This window comes from Manis javanica, chromosome 9 (assembly GCF_040802235.1).
Source record: "Manis javanica isolate MJ-LG chromosome 9, MJ_LKY, whole genome shotgun sequence".
Classification (NCBI taxonomy): Eukaryota; Metazoa; Chordata; class Mammalia; order Pholidota; family Manidae; genus Manis; species Manis javanica.
In genome coordinates this window covers 55,249,637-55,270,160 of record NC_133164.1, presented here as the reverse complement: position 1 = coordinate 55,270,160, position 20,524 = coordinate 55,249,637, and the positions used below count along the sequence as shown (strand labels likewise).

The following is a 20,524-nucleotide window of genomic DNA, read 5'->3' as shown; positions in this document are numbered from 1 at the left end:
TAAAGAATCCATACACATAAAAGATTTATGAAGACAAAGTAGGAAGCAAAAATCTTTATTTAAAAAAAAATTCACATTAAAAACAGCAATTTCTAGTCAATAATATAAAGCATTTTAAATTAATTATTTGAAAGTATGTACACTATATAAGTAAACATTTGAAACTGTACAGGTTTAAACAAATATTCATTTAGCAAACAAGTTAAATCACTATTACCTACTCAGCACTTGGAGTATTTCAGAAATAAAAGATTCAAAACACAAGAACAAGTGTTGTCAAGTATTTTTATCCTTAAGAACACGCTCTGCTCTCCATATCAAATCAGTCACAGTACTGTACAATAATCATGTCCTCATTTCTTTGGAAAGGTTATTAAAAATCAAATATACATATAATACACAAAACTTGTATTTTACAGTTTATTTCATTAAACATGTTTTAAAATAGTAAGTGAAAGTAAATTACAATCTTCCGAATTCATTCATTTCATATCAAAGAATATGGACCCTCTCTACATTCTACCTGCCCAAAACAGAGTATGAAGCTCTATCAAGCAACACCCATCACCAATTCAAACTGAGCTGAAACACAAGTCACCTGTTAAAAATGACGGACATCAGGATATGCAACCTACCTACACACTGCAGGAGCCTGCTTTCAGGGGATGGGAATGGCTGCTACAGCTGCCTAGGATGAGGTCTGCTGGCTACACTCCAGAACTCTTATCAGTGGCCCATCTCTAGAAAGTGTTTGAATAACTCAAAATTCCTTCTAAACCAAAAAGCAGGATACATTTATTATAACATCAGAGGCAAAACCAATCCAATCAGAAAATAGGTGTTTGTAGGAAAACTCACAGACATGCATAATTTATCTGATAATCCCTGATATAGTGTGGTGGATTTTAAGGGGTGGGCCATCTTCATTCCTGTCTTTGTTAGCAAAATGTTTTCTGCTGTAGCAGGTCTGGAGGTCCACAAGACTGGTACACAGCAGTAAATGCATATTCCAGACATGACAGTGTTCACTGTCAAAGAACTACTGAAACCGAAGGCAGTGTACTGAATGCTGGTAACCCTAACCTTCATGCAAGAGCTACACTAATCAGGCTTCCCTGTCTCCTTTATGTACCAGGTTTAAGACACCTTAATTGGTACTTCCCACTCACAAACACTGACTATTGTACCATCAAGACTCTCATTAAAGATACTGCACGCACTATTACGATGAGGCTTCAGCTCCCTGCTTTTGAACATTCTGCACCTAAGCAATTCAAGGACTGCAGCAGATACTGGGACCTTACACGAGGTCCTTGCATCTTGAAACGACCTCACATCAAACACACAGGAAGATAACATCCTGAATTCCCAGGGAAGCAGAATGTGTTCTCAGAAGCATCTAATCTACTCCAAACTAAACTTCAAAGTGATAGGAGAAACACTGTATTAAATAGAGTGTAGAAATAACATTTCTGGAAGTAAAAAAATAGTCACTGTGGAATGCTCAGTGGTTAAAAGTGTCGCAGTGTTTCATGCTTTAACAAACCTTGCTTGTAGAAACTTTCTAATTAGCTGTGTTTCTGCAAAGTTTTTCTTTGCCACTACCTACTGTAACCAGTTTTCATTGCACATCTTTTGCTAGGAACCATTTCACCGCTGCTTGCCACAGCTTCCTCTAAAAAACTTAGATTTCTTGTGACCATTTAAATGAGGCAGTTATCATCACTCACACATTAATCTTTGGCATTTTGATGTTTTTAAAAGGGACACCAATCTTTTAACACTTGCTTGTATTTCATTCTGCAGTCAGCACTGAGCAGCACTCTTTTGTGGTTCTCATGGACATTCCCACATGCAATTCCTGTGTCCTGCAGACTGCAAGACTCCTCAGTCCACTCCTACTGGGCACAACTAGACTGGCCTGGTTATTGAGAAACTGAGAGTAGGAGGTTCAGCTGAAAAGCAAAGTGAGAGGCCCTGTTAGTTCTGCTATGGTATACCATACTCAAAAAGTTGTTTAGACCCTCAAAAACAGAATGAGAGAAAAAGCTAAGATGTTCAAAAGACCAAAACAGTATAAACTGATTTCTGAAGCAGCCACTGGGCACTGAGTTCTGTGGAGGCCTGTGGGGAGTTATACTCGGTCACCAAACTTAGGCCCTCAACTCATTCAGAATCCAATGAACATGACAGAAACAACTACATACCCTACTGTCTAGGGACAGAAATAGACCTAAATAATCAATTTCACCTTTTTCTAAGGCAGTATGTTTTGGGAGGACTAAGTGTAAGCTGAATTCTTTAAATGACCCTTTTGAATGCACAACAGCAGGCACAATGAGGGGATTTCAGCTCACCTGACACTGACCACAGGAGCGCCCTGCCCACCCTGCAATGGAGGGCCTGATGAGAGCCAGGCCCCCAGGAAACCCAGAGAAATCTGCCCTGGCGCCAGTTGGGGGCAGGGCAGCCTGCACACTGCAAGCCTGTCACCCAGGCCCTGGAGGAGACCTGAAGTTAAACGGCTCTGGAGTGAAGTCTGCTATCAGTACAAACTGCCTAGTCATCAAAATGATCACCCTTTCCTCTTTTTTGTGTTTCCAGGGAGAGGGGACACAAAATCACCTGTTTTTCCTGCCAAAAATAAAAAACCTGAATCTAATCATGAGGAAACAGACAATACCAAATTGAGGGAAGTTTTACAAAATAACTGGCTGTGAAGATCAAGAAAGCCAAACAAGGCCCAACCCTCGGCCTTCTCTCCTTTTGCCAGGACTGGGCCCCTGCACACTTCGTAGATTGTAATAGAGGCTCCACCTCCAGCTGCTCCAGTGAGTCCATCCTCCCTCTCTACTCGCAGACATTTTTCCAGCATCAATTTTCCCCATTTTGGATCTTCCCCATGAACATACAAATATGCATTTGCCTGTTTTTAAAAAGGGAAGGAGAGTCCAAAACAAATGAAAATAGTTATCTGTGGGGGAGGAAGTAAAAGGCTGGGGGTGCTGGAAAAGAAAGCAAGACTTCCCAATTTACCTTCTTCTTTAACTCTGACTTGGGAACCATGTGTTTTATACAATGAAAAAACAATATTTAATCAAAATGCAGAAAAAAGTGTCCAAATATTGAAAACAAACGTAACTATGTATCAAGTTAATGGTATAATCACACAAAATATAATTACTTAAAATGACTTTTTAAAAAGTATTTTAACTGGATAACCCTATAACTACAGTGATAACTTTTAAAAATATGACCCAAATATCACTACAAAGGAATAATATAGCCATAAAAAAGAATGAAGTTGTGACACATCCTACAACATGGATGAGTCTTGAAAACATTATGCAAAGAGAAAGCAGCTAGTCATGAAAGGCCATGTACAGTATGATTCAACTTAATGAAATGTCCAGGACAGGCAAATCCACAGAAGTGGCAAGTAGATTAGCAGAAGGGGGGAGTGGGGAACCCGCTAATGGGGACAGGCGTGCTTTTCCAGGGGAGATGGAAATGTTCTGGAGTTAGATAGTGGGGACGGTTGCATAACTTAATGACTATACTATAAACCACTGAATCGATCACTTTAAAAGGCTAAATTTTATGGTACATGAATTGTATCTCAATAAATGACCCATTTCACTTCCGGGTACAGCCCATCTTTTCTCTCCCAACGTAGTATAACTCAAACCATTTACGCACACTCACTGCCTGAGTCTCTCTCTGAGTCTCCACCCAATCCGATCAGGCTCTCACCAACTTTTCCACTCTTCCCCAAATTCTCTCGTTCTTACCGTATACTAAGCCCCTAAACTATACTAAAGACTAGAAATAAAATATTCTCCATAGCAGCACCCTACTCCTAATACTTAATAGGTGCTCAATAAAAACTTGCTGACTGAATTGAATAAATGAATGATGGTAAATACAGACTTAGCTCTAGATTCAGTTGTTTAAACTTAGGAAGAAGAGAGAAAACAGAAGCACTTCTAACATCTATGGCACAGCCAAAAATAACTCTCCTTTTTTTCTGAAATGTGGCATTTTATCACATATGCTGCAAAACAAAACTATTCAGCAACCTAAACACCACTATTTGAATCTTACACAAACAGTTCATTCATCTTAAACACTGCAACTTTCAGTATCAGAAAGAATTAAAGAGCAATTGAAAATTCTAAATCCATCACCAAAAATGTGAGAGAGCATTCAATGTTTGAATTCTTGCTCATCAGAATAAAATTATGTACAATTTTTAAAATTAAAATTAAAAACATGGGATCAGTTTTGGAGTCAAGATGGTGATGTGAGTAGGACAGCGAAAATCTCCCCCCAAAACCATATATATTTCTGAAAATACAACAAATACAACTATTGCTATAAGAGAGACCAGAAGATACAGCACAACAACCAGGCTACATCTACATCTGCAAGAACTCAGCACCTGATGAAGGAGGTAAGATACAAGCCACGGCCCAGTGGGACCCAAGCGCCCCCCCACCCCAGCTCCCCGGCGGGAGGAAAGGAGTCAGAGCAGGGAGGGAGATGGAGCCCAGGACTGCTAAACAACCAGCCCTAGCCATCCGCACCCAGAGTGCAGACACACAGTGCGTGGTATGCTGGATATTAGGGAAACGGAACAGTAAAACCTGCGAGCAGGTCCCCACAGCCGACGTACCTGGGACAAAAGAAAAGTGAGTGACTTTTGAAAGTCTTAAAGGGACAGGGGCCTCACAGCTGGACGAAAGCATCCTTGCACACTCAGCCCAGCAGCTGGGAAGCACGGGGAACTCCAGGCACCCTAACCCCCTGGGAGGCAGCACAGCAGGCCCCTCATAGCGATAAACAGCCACCCATCCATTCCCACTCCAGCGCGGCCCCACCATAACACTAACTACATATCTTTCAATAATCACCCTAAATATAAATGGACTGAATGCACCAATCAAAAGACACAGAGTAAATGAATGAATAAAAAAGCACGACCCATATATATGCTGCTTACAAGAGACTCACCTCAAACCCAAAGACATGCACAGACTAAAAGTCAAGGGATGGAAAAAGATATTTCATGCAAACAACAGAGAGAAAAAGCAGGTGTTGCAGTACTAGTATCAGACAAAATAGACTTCAAAACAAAGAAAATAACAACAGATAAAGAAGGACAGTACATAATGATAAAGGGCTCAGTTCAACAAGAGGATAATCATTATAAATATATATGCACCCAATACAGGAACACCAACATATGTAAAACAAATACTAACAGAATTAAAGGAGGAAATAGAATGCAATGCATTCATTTTAGGAGACTTCAACACACCACTCACTCCAAAGGACAGATCCACCAGACAGAAAATAAGTAAGGACACAGAGGCACTGAACAACACACTTGAACACATGGACCTAATAGACATCTACAGAACTCTACATCCAAAAGCAGCAGGATACACATTCTTCTCAAGTACACATGGAACATTTTCCAGTATAGACTGCATATTAGGCCACATAAAGAGCCTCAGTAAATTCAAAAAGATTGAAATTCTACCAACCAACTTCTCAGACCACAAAGGGATAAAACTAGAAATAAATTGTACAAAGAAAGCAAAAAGGCTCATAAACACATGAAGGCTTAACAACATGCTCCTAAATAGTCAATGGATCAACAACCAAATTAAAATAGAGATCAAGCAATATATGGAGACAAATGACAACAACAACACAAAGCCCCAACTTCTGTGGGACGCAGTGAAAGCAGTCTTAAGAGGAAAGTATATAGCGATCCAGGCACACTTGAAGAAGGAAGAACAATCCCAAATGAATAGTCTAACATTACAATTATCGAAACTGGAAAAAGAACAAATGTCAGCAGAAAGAGGGACATAATAAAGATCAGAGAAGAAATAAATAAAATTGAGAAGAATAAAACAATAGAAAAAAAACAATGAAACCAAGAGCTGGTTCTTTGAGAAAATAAACAAAATAGATAAACCCCAAGCCAGACTTATTAAGAGAAAAAGAGAATCAACACACATCAACAGAATCAGAAATGAGAAAGGAAAAATCATGATGGACCCTACAGAAATACAAAGAATTATTAGAGAATACTATGAAAACCTATATGCTAACAAGCTGGAAAACCTAGGAGAAATGGACAACTTCCTAGAAAAATACAACCCTCTAAGACTGACCAAGGAAGAAACAGAAAATCTAAACAGACCAATTACCAGCAAAGAAATTGAAGCGATAATCAAAAAACTACCTGGGCCAGATGGATTTACCGCAGAATTTTATCAGACATACAGAGAACACATAATACCCATTCTCCTTAAAGTTTTCCAAAAAATAGAAGAGGAGGGAATACTTCCAAATTCATTCTATACAGCCAGCAACACCCTAATATCAAAACCAGGCAAAGATGCCATCAAAAAAGAAAATTACAGACCAATATGCCTGATAACATAGATGCAAAAATACCCAACAAAATATTAGCAAACTGAATTCAAAAATATATCAAGAGAATCATAGACCATGACCAAGTGGGATTCATCTCAGGGATGCAAGGATGGTACAACATTCGAAAATCCATTAACATCATCCACCACATCAACAAAAAGGACAAAAACCACATGATCATCTCCTTAGATGCTGAAAAAGCATCTCACAAAATTCAACATCCATTCATGATAAAAACTCTCAACACAATGGGTATAGAGGGCAAGTACCTCAACATAATAAAGGTCATATATGATAAACCCACAGCCAACATCATACTGAACAGCGAGAAGCTGAAAGCTTTTCCTCTGAGATCGGGAACTAGACAGAGATGCCCATTCTCCCCACTGTTATTCAACATAGTACTGGACGTCCTAGCCACGGCAATTAGACAAAACAAAGAAATACAAGGAATCCAGATTGGTAAAGAAGTTAAACTGTCACTATTTGCATATGACATGATATTGTACATAAAAAACCCTAAAGACTCCACTCCAAAACTACTAGAACTGATATCAGAATACAGTAAGGTTGCAGGATACAAAATTTATACACACAGAATTCTGTGGCTTTCCTATACACTAACAATGAACTGATAGAAAGGGAAATCAGGAAAACAATTCCATTCACAATTGCATCAAAAAGAATAAAATACCTAGGAATAAACCTAACCAAGGAAGTAAAAGACCTATATCCTGAAAACTACAAGACACTCTTAAGAGAAATAAAAGAGGACATTAACAAATGGAAACTCACCCCATGCTCTTGGCTAGGAAGAATTAATATGACAAAATGGCCATCCTGCCTAAAGCAATCTACAGATTCAATGCAATCCATATCAAATTACCAACAGCATTCTTCAATGATCTGGAACAAATAGTTCAAAAATTTATATGGAACCACCTAAGACCCTGAATAGCCAAAGCAATCCTGAGAAGGAAGAATAAAATGGGGGGAATCTCACTCCCCAACTTCAAGCTCTACTACAAAGCCACAGTAATCAATACAATTTGGTACTGGCACAAGAACAGAGCCACAGACCAGTGGAACAGAATAGAGACTCCAGACATTAACCCAAACACATATGGTCAATTAATATATGATAAAGGAGCCATGGACATAAAATGGGGAATGACAGCCTCTTCAACAGCTAGTGTTGGCAAAACTGGACAGCTACATGTAAGAGAATGAAACTGGATCATTGTCTAACCCCATACACAAAAGTAAATTCAAAATGCATCAAAGACCTGAATGTAAGTCATGAAACCATAAAACTCTTAGAAAAAAAAATAGGCAAAAATCTCTTGGACATAAACATGAGCAACTCTTCATGAACATATCTCCCCAGGCAAGGGAAACAAAACCAAAAATGAAAAAGTGGGACTATACCAAGCTGAAAAGCTTCTGTACAACAAAGGACACCATTCGTAGAATAAAAAGGTATCCTACAGTATGGGAGAATATATTCATAAATGACAGATCTGATAAAGGGTTGACATCCAAAAGCTCCACACACATCAACAAACAAAAAGCAAATAATCCAATTAAAAAATGGTCAGAGAAGCTGAACACACAGTTCACCAAAGAAGAAATTCAGATGGCCAACAGACACATGAAAAGATGCTCCACATTGCTTGTCATCAGAGAAATGCAAATTAAAATCACAATGAGATACCATCTCACACCAGTAAGGATGGCTACCATTAAAAAGACAAACAACAACAAATGTTGGCGAGGTTGTGGAGAAAGGGGAACCCTCCTACACTGCTGGTGGGAATGTAAATTAGTTCAACCATTGTGGAAAACAGTATGGAGGTTCCTCAAAAAGCTCAAAATAGAAATACCATTTGACTCAGGAATTCCACTTCTAGGAATTTACCCTAAGAATGCAGCAGCCCACTTTGAAAAAGACAGATGCACCCCTATGTTTATCACAGCACTATTTATAATAGCCAAGAAATGGAATCAACCTAAGTGTCCATCAGTAGATGAATGGATAAAGGAGCTGTGGTACATAAACACAATGGAATATTATTCATCCATAAGAAGAAAACAAATCCTACCATTTGCAACAACATGGATGGAGATAGAGGGTATTATGCTCAGTGAAATAAGGGAGGTGGAGAAAGAGAAGTAACAAATTATTTCACTCATATGTGGAGTAAGAACAAAGAAAAAACTGAAGGAACAAAACAGCAGCAGAATCACAGAACCCAAGAATGGACTAACAGTTACCAAAGGGAAAGGGACTGGGGAAGATGGGTGGGAAGGGAGGGATAAGGGGGGAAGGAGGGGAAGAAAGGGGGCATTACGATTAGCATCTGTAATGTGGGGAGAGGCATGGGGAGGGCTGTGCAACACAGAAAAGACAAGTAGTGATTCTACAGCATCTTACTACACTGATGGACAGTGACTGTAATGGGGCTTGTGGGGGGGACTTGGTGAAGGGGGGAGTCTAGTGAACATACTGTTCCTCATGTAATTGTAGATTAATTATACCAAAATAAATAAATTTAAAAAATTAAAAACATGGTTACTCAAAGACATTATCTACTTAAGTAAAATAAGCAAGAGGAAATAAAAGTAACGAGGATCTTTAGACTACGGATTACCTGTTCCATAGAAGGACAAGCAATGATCTGGATATCTTCAGGGCTGAATTCTTCCTTTAACAAAACATGGAACTTCTGAAAAGCTTGCTGAATATTATTCTTAGAAAAAAGAAGAAGCAATCAAATGAGTCACTGAAAACATGCAGTCATCTTAAGCATGAAGCACTAATAAAGTTAAATCTTAAATGATATTTGCCAAAATGAGTGGAAGAAATTTATCTTTTGTGGGCTTACTGAAAGCAAATATATAATTTGCAATGAATATTTCACATGCTACTACAACCCAACTAATACTTATCAGATAATACCTCCTGGAAAAACTCAACTCTGGCAAGCTCTGTCCCCCATAAAAGAATATTGTCTTCAGCAGTAGTTTCTTACATAAAAGATAATAAAGTTCCCAGACACACAAAATGTACTTTAAAAATCAACCAACACTGGGGTAAAGATGTGAGCTCAACACAGAGCTGCAAGTTATGAGTACTAAATTTGCTCTGAAATTTAATCCCTTGATGGGTTCTAGAAGCCATTTATTTCTACTGCTCACCAGTAACATAGGGTATAATTCCTGAAATGCTGCTTTCTCAAGTACTGAGCAACATCCAGTGTGAGGGTCTGGCTTTTATTATTTTACTTTAAGATGAAAATTACCTTGGTGCCAAAGGTAACACAGAGAACTTAAGACAAAGTGAAGATGGACGGAAAAAAAATTGGACACAGGCTTTGTAAGCCTTTCAAGAATCACAGTGATTATTAACCAAGCTAATTCAAATAGTACACCAGCATTTTAAAATATCTCTAGGAAGAGGAAAACAGCAGACAAGGCAAGAACACTTGAAGAGATGGTCAACATTCAAATAAATTATCAGAGTACTCACCCTAACAGGTTTAAACAAGATGAACTCTGTATCTTTATTGGATAGGTACAATGACATACTTCTCAATGTCCCAGGTAGCTTAGCTTTTATTGTCTTGTAGGCACTTGTCACAAGGTCAGTGACCTTTGCTGGAAAGAAATTAACGTTTAGTCTCACAAAAAAGAGAGGAAACATTTTCACTTTAATTCCGAATGGAATGAAGGGGGAGCAAAACAACAAAAGACAAGACTTTTTATTTCCCCAAAGAATTCTTTCATTTCTCTTGCTTATTTATCAAGTTTAGTCATGAGTCCCATTTATTAAGGATCTACTAAATACAAAATTATAATCCCAGGGGCTAAGACAGCAAAAAAATCCTCCCAGCATGCTTCAGGACATTCACAGAGACTGTAATTATGGTGCTCTTAGATTTTGGAGATAAGAGTTAAGGTAAAATAAAAAGTCACTTGCAGAGAGACACTAGTTGAACTAGTTCACAATGAATGAGCTTATTCACTTGCAGAACTGACTCACAGTAAGAGATACTGTCTTATGAGATCATTCTTAAAATATCCACATATATTTAATAGCAACTAAAAATCCATTTGTTATATTCTTAAACTATATTATCAGAACAGGAATAGAATTCCAGAAAATTGTAACTGAAATAACTATGTAGGCCAGATGTGCTGTCTGACAAGAAGTGCAAATGGAAAAGAAGAGCAGTCATCTGTATGAAGTATTTAAAAGAGGAAATTACCTAGAAAGCTACAAAGGAAAAGACAGATTAATACTTCCAAAGATGCTCAATGTCACTCCTAACTAAAGAAAAAAGCATATTGAAACAACTGAGGTATTTTGGGATTGGTAAAAATTACTAAAATTGTGAGTATCCACATTTGCAAGGGTGTAGGTAAACAGGCACCCACATCCACTGTGGACGGGAGCATAAACTGGTTGGTCCTCTTTGAAGGGATACTAGGCAATATCTAGCGAAAGAGTGAAAGTACACACACTCTTTCACTTAACGTTTCTATTGCTAGAATTTTACCTTAAGGATATACCAAGATAAGTATGGTGCAGGAACTTTTATTAAAGAGTATATGGAAAAACAAAAACTAAAAACTATAAATATCCTTCAACAGAATCATTAAAGAAATTGTGTTGCAGTGATGAATTCTGTAAATCCATTAAATAGAATGGGTAGAGCTGGATATGCTGGTATGGAAAGGGCTCCAAGGCAGAGTAAGTTAAAAATGCAAGGAATATAGTATAATCTTATTTGCATAACATTTTTAAAGTCCACATATGCTAGTATATATATAAACAGTTTTGAGAAAGAAACCATTAAGAGTGGTTACTTTTGAGAGAACTAGTTTGGAGGTAAAGAACATTTTTTTCATTTTATACTTTTCAAATTTTACACCATGTTAAAAAAACATTTTTGTAATCGAGGTGGGTTGTGTTAAAGCAGGGTAAGAAAGAATCGATGCTCTCAAGAAGACAGAACAAACAATCCAGGAACTACTTATTTTTCATAAAATAAATGAAAGCTCCTTTAAGATACTTAATTCCATGGGCTCCAGTGCTGTCATCACTGACATGCTCAGGAATCACTGAATCAGTTTTCAGAGCCCTTGATAACCAAACAATGGGTAGGAAGCCTAGTGAATAAATGGACCTCTAGTTTCTAAAAAAGGTGTATTTCCCAGAGTAAAGAAATTGGCATCCTAACTTGTACCTTAATATCCTATGGGTTTATCATGAAATGACCTCCAAGAACCTGAGTTAACTCGGCATGAATGAGTAATGGTTTCCAGGGGTCCAAGACAAGTCCCTAGACTGTTCTTGAGGCTCCCACCTCAATGGCCCCCAAATCTCTCTTTGACTTTAAGTACGAGTTTCCTGCATTACAGATCAAGAAAAAGCAACTCTGTGTGGCTGAACAAGACAGAAGATACAATAACCAAGTAAACTGAAGTGTCACTGCTTTACACACAAAACAGGCTAAATGACAAAAGAGCAAGGCCTATTTCAATCTTTCCTTTTGTCAGTTTCCTGTCATCTACTCCTGCTTTACTAATGACTTCTCTAGTAGTGCTTAAGAGCGCAATACGGCTAAAGCTGGGAGCTCTATTAGGATTCTCCTGGAGGAAATGACAGCCCTATTTTGAGTGAAAGAGGATCTTTTCAAAGAGGAAAGAAAAATACATTAATTATGCATGAACTCTTTGGGGTTAACTGTACTAAATACACCTGTGCCTATCAGTTGGTATCCACATATTTTCAGAAAGATTATTACACCCAAGAGTTTCACTTACATAAGCATTCAAACTAAAATCAGTTTCTATTTCTAAATAAGCCCTATAAATCACTGAAACCTTGAGCCAAAGGCCTAATTAATCCAATGATGACTGGAATTCCTTCTAGAACCATGCTGAGTTATGGAGTGACAAGTCTGTTCCTGACTGTAAAGGGGCAGAACAGGTGGTCACCACCATGGCCAACTAAAGTTAGTATTATCACCAGTATTATCAGTAAAAGAACTGGTTTCCTGTTTCTGACAGAATATACTACTGCATCAAGTATGCTCTCTCTCCTTTAGTTAAATGTCAAAGATTTCAATCTCATACACAGTACGGAAGTTTAAGATAATAAAAACAATAGAACACTCAATGTCTCCATCACAGTGAACAAAAGGCCTACAGCATGTCAAACAAAGTTTATTTGCAATAAAGCAAAATACTGCAAACCTATATTAACATCAAAGTTCAACATGATGAATTTTTGAAATAAAATCCAGTCTTTCAAAAAGACAGTTAATAATTTTCTACATTTACAAATCTTCCTATAAGATACATAGCTACTCTTTCAACTTCTTAGTTGTAGTCATATTAACTTGAGGCATTATAATAACTGAGAATTTTAGAATGGCCTCAATTCTATTTCCCAAAAGAAATAAATACCTGATAAACATAATATTCTTTCAATATGGAAAGCCAATCACATTAAAACCCTTGTACCAAATTAGAGGCTCGTAGACAATTAATTTTTTATGGACACTGAACCAGAATCATTCTTTGGATCTCTCTCACTATGAGCAAAAAGTTGCCCTATCAACATGGACACAGCTTACCCATAATTAAAACACTAATTCTTCAGCCATTTTTGCCCTTTTGGGTTTCAAAAGATCTCTACCACAATATGGGCCAGAGAATGGCCAGAAATACCAATCTAACAAAATGATATATTCTGATTTAATGGCAACTGAAAATGCTACAAAATATGCCAAAAATAAAAACCCATAAGATGCTGACTCATGATTTCAAATGTTTAACATCTAATGCTAAAGACACACACAAAAAACTACAACCCTCTAGCAGAAAAAAAAAATTTTATAGTAAGAAAGAGTAAGTCCATCAATAGATGAATGAATAAGGAAGATGTGGTACATACACACAATGGAACATTATTCAGCCATAAAAAAAGAAATCCTGCCATTTGCAACAAGGATGGATCTAGAGAGTATTATGCTCGGTGAAATAAACCAGGAGGAGAAAAACAAATACCATATGATTTCACTTATTTGTGGAATATAAAAACAAATCAAAACAGAAGGAACAAAACAGCAGTAGACTCATAGACATTGAGAAGTGACTAGTAAACCAAGGGGGAGGGGTTGGATCAGGGTTGTGGGGGGAGGGGGAGGGGGATAAAGGGGCACAGTAATTCACAATCACAATATATGTTGGTGACAGGAAGGTAGTACAGCATAGAGAATATGGTCAATGATTCTGTAACATCTTTCCATGTTGATAGATAGTAACCGCACTAGAGGGGATGAGGATTTAATAATATGAGTAATTGTTGAACCACTGTGTTGTGTATTTGAAACCAATATAAGGCTGTATATCAATGATACTTCAAAAATAAAAAATTGAAAGAGAAACATTGGAAACACCTCAAAATCTCAGACATATCTGCCAATCAGCAGTGTTATCGCCTACCAAATTTTTTTAATTTTTTTTGGAAACACTGTAAAAAAACCGTTAACAGAGGGGATAGCTTACATAAAATGTGAAACAAAATAATAGCCCAACATTTCTTTGTTTACTTTTTGTAAAAAGTAACATTCTCTCCAAAATTTAATACTATCAAATACAGTATTTTCATCAAAGCTCTAACACAATGAAAAAAGGGTATACAGAAAAACCAGCAGACTCAAAATTTTTCCCTCTAAGCCAAGTTTTATTTTTAATTGGGTGTCTGAGTGTATGTGTGTTTTAATTCTTCCTTCCTTGGAATGCTTGCTGAAATGCAAGTAGTGTTGGCCAATTAAGACCTGTCAGCTACAAACCACATCTTGTATTAACTGAACCCACAGTAGGAGTAGAAAACTCCTGGCCTTCAAGAGCAAGGACTATATAAATGTAAATTAATCAACACCCTAAAAAAAGAAATCCCAAATAGTAACATGTGAATACCTGGTTGTGCCCAAGGCTGCTGTGAAAGAGTATACTTGGGTCCTCCCTGACTGGCCATTGTTTTTAATGCTGAGACCTAGTAGAACAGACAGAAAGAAAAAAATTTCATTTCACTAATGACAAATTATAGTGCTGCTCTCAAAGAATACACAACACCATCTGAGACTATCAAGACATAATAGTAATCAAATTTGCAACCCTAAAAAAATGCATCATATCTCAGTCCTTTACAAAACATTTTAGCACTCTTTTGTGATTTCAAGGCATATGCTCTCTTGCAAACAGCCATAACAATGTCCTGAGGCTTTCTACCTGAAACGTTTCAGGGTAGGAAGACAAAACAGGACCTAGAGGTATGACAACACAAAACAGGTCTCTTTTAAATGGACCATTACGTTAATATTGCTTATATGTTAGAAAAATGTCACCCCAGCAGGACAAAATCTCCTTCACATACCTAAGGAGTCCTTTTCTTTCTTATATCATAGAGAATTGTTATTAAAACAAACAAGATTTTCAAATAGTAATAAAAGGCATACATAACCAACCAGTGCTACAGGTACAGACTTAGATGCCCACCTTGTAGTCATCTTCCTTTTCAATCCTCAACATCAGGACAGAAAAACAAAACCATAAAAGCACATTTAGCTGCTTGCACAAGACTATTCTTAAGATGGTACGTTATGATGGAGCTAAGGTGTAGTTAGGAAGGATGAAGGACAGACACTGCATAAAACATTCTTCAATGGACTGTTAGGTGCCAAAGGTCGAGGCTGTGACCGTGGCCTCATTAGATAGTTTCATTAGAAAAATGTGACCACCAGCTCTTTAGGTCAAAGAAGGCCACACAAATACTTAGACAGAAGATGGGCACAAACAGGACATAATGTTAACTCAGATCTCTTCCGCCCTCTATTCTACCAGGTTCAGGTCTACTCCAGGCCTTCGCTCATGCTGCCACGTGTATAAAATTCACCCCTTTCCTATTGCCACTCAACTCCTATCCATGTCTTTATTTCTTATGGTAAGATGCAGCTTTTAAAAGTAAATCATACATGTGATTATAGATAAGACAATGCTAAAGGAAAAATATATTCATGGTTAGTATATGTTATCCCAAATATTTCCCAACATAAATATATAAACATTCTAATGTGTCTACACTTAACAAAAAGAGGAACACAGTGCTCTGAAACCTTTTTTCCCCACTTAAATCTAAATTCTGGACATCTTTCCATGACCAATAGTTATGTTTTAATAGTAATGGCTACCTATTATTCCACTGGTTGTTCCAACGTAACCAGTTTCATAAGGATATATACTTAGGCTGTACACAAATATTTTTCTATTTAAACAAACACAAACTTGCATGTTCATCTCTATTTACTATCCAGATAATCCTTTTAAGTCAAACTTCAAGGAGCATTTTCTTCAAAAGTTTTCCCCAATTAGCCCCAGCTTTTTAAAAAACCCTACAAGATGAACACAGATCCATTCCACCATCTCATGTTAACACTGCTGTACACTTCTTTATGTTAACATATTTTCTATCTTGATTTCCCACTAGGTTCTAACTCCTTGGGAACAGAAATTATATTTATAGGTCAAATTCTATTACATGTCCCATATCAAGATAAAATTTAAATTATAGTGTTTCTGAGGAAATAATACTTAAGAGGGAATATTAGGAATAAACTTGTAGTGCTTCAGTAAATTGCTTGAAAGAAAATGAATATTGATAAATACAAGTCTGAGTTTTTAGCATAAACTGGTCCCACCAGGGGGGAAACACTTTTAAAAACTTGGCTATAAACTTGAAATTATACTTCCTTTAAAATGCTTTCATTCAGATTTTTTGCTAAAGTAAAATCTTCACTGCAAATTTCACTATAAAATAACATTTCTGAAGCACTTAGAGTTCCAAAGTCCTTTTGCATATATGATTTTCTTTTGGTCCTCATTAATAACCTTAACCAGGGAGAAGGGATGAGATAGCTACCTCCACTGCAGAGATGAGAAAATTGAGGCTTGAAGAAGCTAAGTGACTTGCTACCATTTCAGTCAGGAAGTGGCAGAAGGGGGTCTAGAGTTCAGCTTTCCTAGTCTGAAATTCAATGCTCTTTCTACTATACCCATGACCATTCCAAACCCTAGGAGTTTGTTTCAAGCAATTTTTCAGTCCAATGAAATTCAATCCAATGAAATAGAACAAAAAAAGTATCTACAGTTTTTGAGTTTAACAGAAACTATCTAAATCAAATGTTTTTATATGAATCTCTACCCAAAACAGCAGTATTACATTCCCTAGGGCCAAATACTTAGAAAAAAATGTTATTTTTCAAGGGGCAGGAAATATGGCAATAGAACATATATGTTCTTCTAGAACTTACTTGACTTTTCTCAAGAAATTTTATTAATTATACCAAAAAGTCAGGAAGGATGTTTATACCAGACAGATTAAGATGTTGCCAAAATGTTTATCTCATGTACTGGGTCACTCTGTAAAACTTTAGTTTCTCTATCTGTAAAATGAAGATGTTTTTTATTTATTCCAGGTACCAGGGATATAAAAATTTAATGACAATGAAGCATCACACCAAGGAAAGCCCAAGGAATCAGCTATAAAACAAAAAAGCCAATTTACAGCAGGTGCAAGAGAAAACCACATTCTAAGTCTTAAGGCTCAAATGCAAGTCTTCTGACAACCTAAGATGTTCTCTACACTCAATTTATTTTATTACATACATCCTTATATATTTAAAAAAATCAATCCAAACGTAGAAACATTTTGTTGATGAGGCTTACATCTAAATGGTAAATACTAAGACCTACAAGGAAACATACAAATGAAAGATAAAATGTTTCCTTTCTGTACCTATGGATGTTGTTTTTCTTGCAATCACACTGGTTGCCTTATAAAACGCCAACTATAATAAAGAAGGCACAAGACTCTGCATTTGCCAACTTACCTTTAATCAAAGTCATTTTAAAGTTTTAAAATCATTTATTCTCTCTGCTATTTACAATACTAGTGAAATTTACCAGGTAAAAAGTGAGAACTGTTTGGTCCACAAATTCTAAGCAGCAATCCTATCTGTGAACTCTAGCATTTACACTGCACACTTGTGAGTGTATATGTGCACGTGTATCCTTGTCTCTGACCCACTTTATGCCAACAGGGTAGGAGAAGGAACCTGAATTTGGAATAGTATAACATAACAGGGATGCTCACTCTTCTAAGCTGTAGTATCTACTAAATATTTTGACCGGACAGTGAAGAGCAGTCAGGGACGAGGGTTGAAAAAGGAAAAATGAGGCAACTGTGAATGATCTGAGCAAATGCAACACAAACTGAGCAGGGAGCGTGGGACTGACTTCTCAGTGACAATGAGAAGCATCAATCCCACAATGAGGGAATTATAAAAAGAGGTGCATGAACAGCTATGCAGTATAGGTGTGTAGCACGTCCATGGAGAGCCATTATATAATTCAGACTTGGAATACATATTTTCTATATAAACCTCTAATTAAAAAACAATGTTGATAGCGTCCAGCATCCTCCAAAATGTAAAATTACAGAGTTATACCAGATTTACCAAACTTATACTAAGGCCAACCTTGACAACTACATCAATGAATTTTCATTCTTTTGACTGCTAGGGAAACTATGCTTTTCTAAAAAAGACCCTTTAATGCTAGATTTCCTAACAATCAACTTGCTTATCTCAGATTCATCTGTTGCTGTCATTGCAAAATACTCATCTATGGTATTTCCTACCAGGACTAATATTGATGTTCTCCCCAAAACACATATTACAATCTACACACTGGTTTCCCATGAGGACAATTTCAGTAAAAACTATTGTAATTTATCTATAAGTTAAAGTATCAGTGCTTGTACCATTTTTTTTTTAATCAAAACCTGGTAGGAAACATTTTCACCACCCCTTATGTGGTGGGAAAAAAATATATAGACACATACTCCAAATACCTGATATGAATGGACTGAAATCCACTAAACAAGTAATATATGCCAATGATAAGCAACAGAGTAGTCTGACCATTTCAACATTCTGGTATTTGCTTTTGTGGTATGTATTATTACTTTTAAAAACTAGTATCTTTTGACTATCACAGACTTCAGGAAGGTAAGTGTTGATGGGCCTAGCAGCAGGTTACTAATAGACAATTTGCTTATCCGTCTCTTGGTTGTACATATTGTCTTCCCAGTTAAGACTCAGACTAAACTGGAGAGAAAGGGCTGTCATATTTTTATTCTTTGTATAATGTTCTCTAATACAAGTCTGGACAGACAGTAGAGGTATAATAAATGAAAGTTCATTTTAAGACTTTTTAAACATCTTTATGAGGTGAAAGTCCTTAGTAGCAACACTTAAGTTTTTTAAAAAATGCTTCATTTGAAACAGGAAAGTCAAAATGGCCAACATCTGACTTTTTCATTGTTGTCATTAGCCAGTTAAGACATTTTAGCCAGAAGACAGATGATCATAAATCCATATATCCAGTAATTAAAAATGCAATGACATAAAATCTTTAACTCTCATTAGCCATAGAAAATGGAAGAGAGAGAGAGAGCATGTAAAACAAAAGGAAAATAAGTCATCCATTTAAGTAACAGGAAACCCTGACAGACAGAACCAGCTACTGCCATGCAGGTCTTAATCGGGGAAAAGTGAGAGTCCCTGACCACATGTCAATACTTATAATGTGGATAAACAGAACATTGCTAACCAGAGCTTTGCTATAACCAGCTTTGCAATATTTGCACTGTTCCTCTTAAAAACTAAAAACTCTGCAAGCATATCTAAAATTCCAAATCAAAAAGCTGCCATGATAGAAGGCAATAATTTCCATGATCGAACTATTAAGTCCTGGGCTTACTATCTCATACCACCAGATAATTTAAAAGAGGATAATTTAAAAGGAAATCTAGGGAAGAATTCAATATTACTTTAGCAAATATGCACCAAGGTCTATACCTTTGTCATGAACTCCTCCAGCTGCTCTACGAACAGCTTGGTCTGCTGCTGAATAAACTGCTCACAGGCTGATTTCAGATGACGGTCTACATCTTTTTTAGAGTCAAGATAATGTTCTCTTATCTCAGGAGTACCCTTAAAAAGAAGATGACAATTTCCTCCTGTTTTTATGTGCCTAGAAATTACCACACTTGTAAAGAATGTCATTTATCTCCCACCACCAATGAAACAGACTCCTTCTCACCTCCAACAAGAACTCTATCAAGGCATTGTTGCTATTCAGCCTAAAAAATCTTGGAACGGTCATAGGATTCAGGATTTTAAATGCTGCATCTGTGAAACAAAATTACTGATCCAATGAACATGTACAGTGTCAAGAGAAAAGCTGAGTTACTGTTTCATTTTGTTAGTATACACTAGCTCTCCAGAACCATAAAGCAAAGGCCATTTCATTTTTACCAACTCACCTCCATAAATGGTGAGATTAGTGCCCATCATGGCTACAGTATCCCACATAGTTATTTTCTACAAGTCAGAATTATGAAATGACTATTAATCTTAATTACCTGCTTATTTTTAAAATGATTAATGGTAACTGATACCTTAAAATTGCACTGTTTTACTTTTACGATGCTAAATAGGCTCTTTTTAAAAAAAAATTCATATACTTACCCAACTTCTTTTGTTAAGATCCTGGCTGGCACAGAAATTTATTCATTTGAAGCAGCGTGAATAAACTAATGTGTCAGCCAGAAAGAAAACACCAAAAGGACAAATTTACCCCTTAACCTCCAGACTGACTAGGATCTATGCAAAGTACAAGCTGAGGTCTCATTGATGTTCAAATGCAATAAGATATAAAATTAGTTGTGAGAGATTAGAGGCTTAAAGGTAAAGACAGCAAGTATTAAGGGACAGTCAGAAAAGACCATTTCTTTGCTTTGTTTTGCCAAAGGGGAGAAAACAAAGCATGAAAGTCTACCAACCCTGGTTTTCCCAAGTACACACCACCATAGTACTTACTGCCTTGACCCTGAACTTACTGAAAAAGACCTATCAGATTCACTATTCAGAGTAAA

The 20,524-nt window shown here is 36.8% G+C and overlaps 1 protein-coding gene across 4 annotated transcripts in view; it reads right to left on the bottom strand.

The window, feature by feature from the left end:
* Positions 1–39: 39 nt before the first annotated feature.
* The window catches only part of COG3 (component of oligomeric golgi complex 3), a 70,705-nt gene continuing 50,220 nt past the window's right edge, over positions 40–20,524 (bottom strand). For 3 of the 4 annotated variants that reach the window (XM_073212600.1, XM_073212599.1, XM_037001979.2), the window contains 6 exons: positions 19,690–19,778; positions 19,446–19,580; positions 14,446–14,521; positions 9,983–10,110; positions 9,105–9,203; positions 40–1,955 (listed from right to left, as the gene is read on the bottom strand). In XM_073212600.1, coding sequence (XP_073068701.1) covers positions 1,926–1,955; positions 9,105–9,203; positions 9,983–10,110; positions 14,446–14,521; positions 19,446–19,580; positions 19,690–19,778 — 557 coding nt within the window. In that variant the 3' untranslated portion in view covers positions 40–1,925. Of the gene's footprint in view, positions 1,956–9,104; positions 9,204–9,982; positions 10,111–14,445; positions 14,522–19,445; positions 19,581–19,689; positions 19,779–20,524 lie in introns of those variants that run through there. The other variant, XR_012121073.1, reaches the window with a different exon arrangement.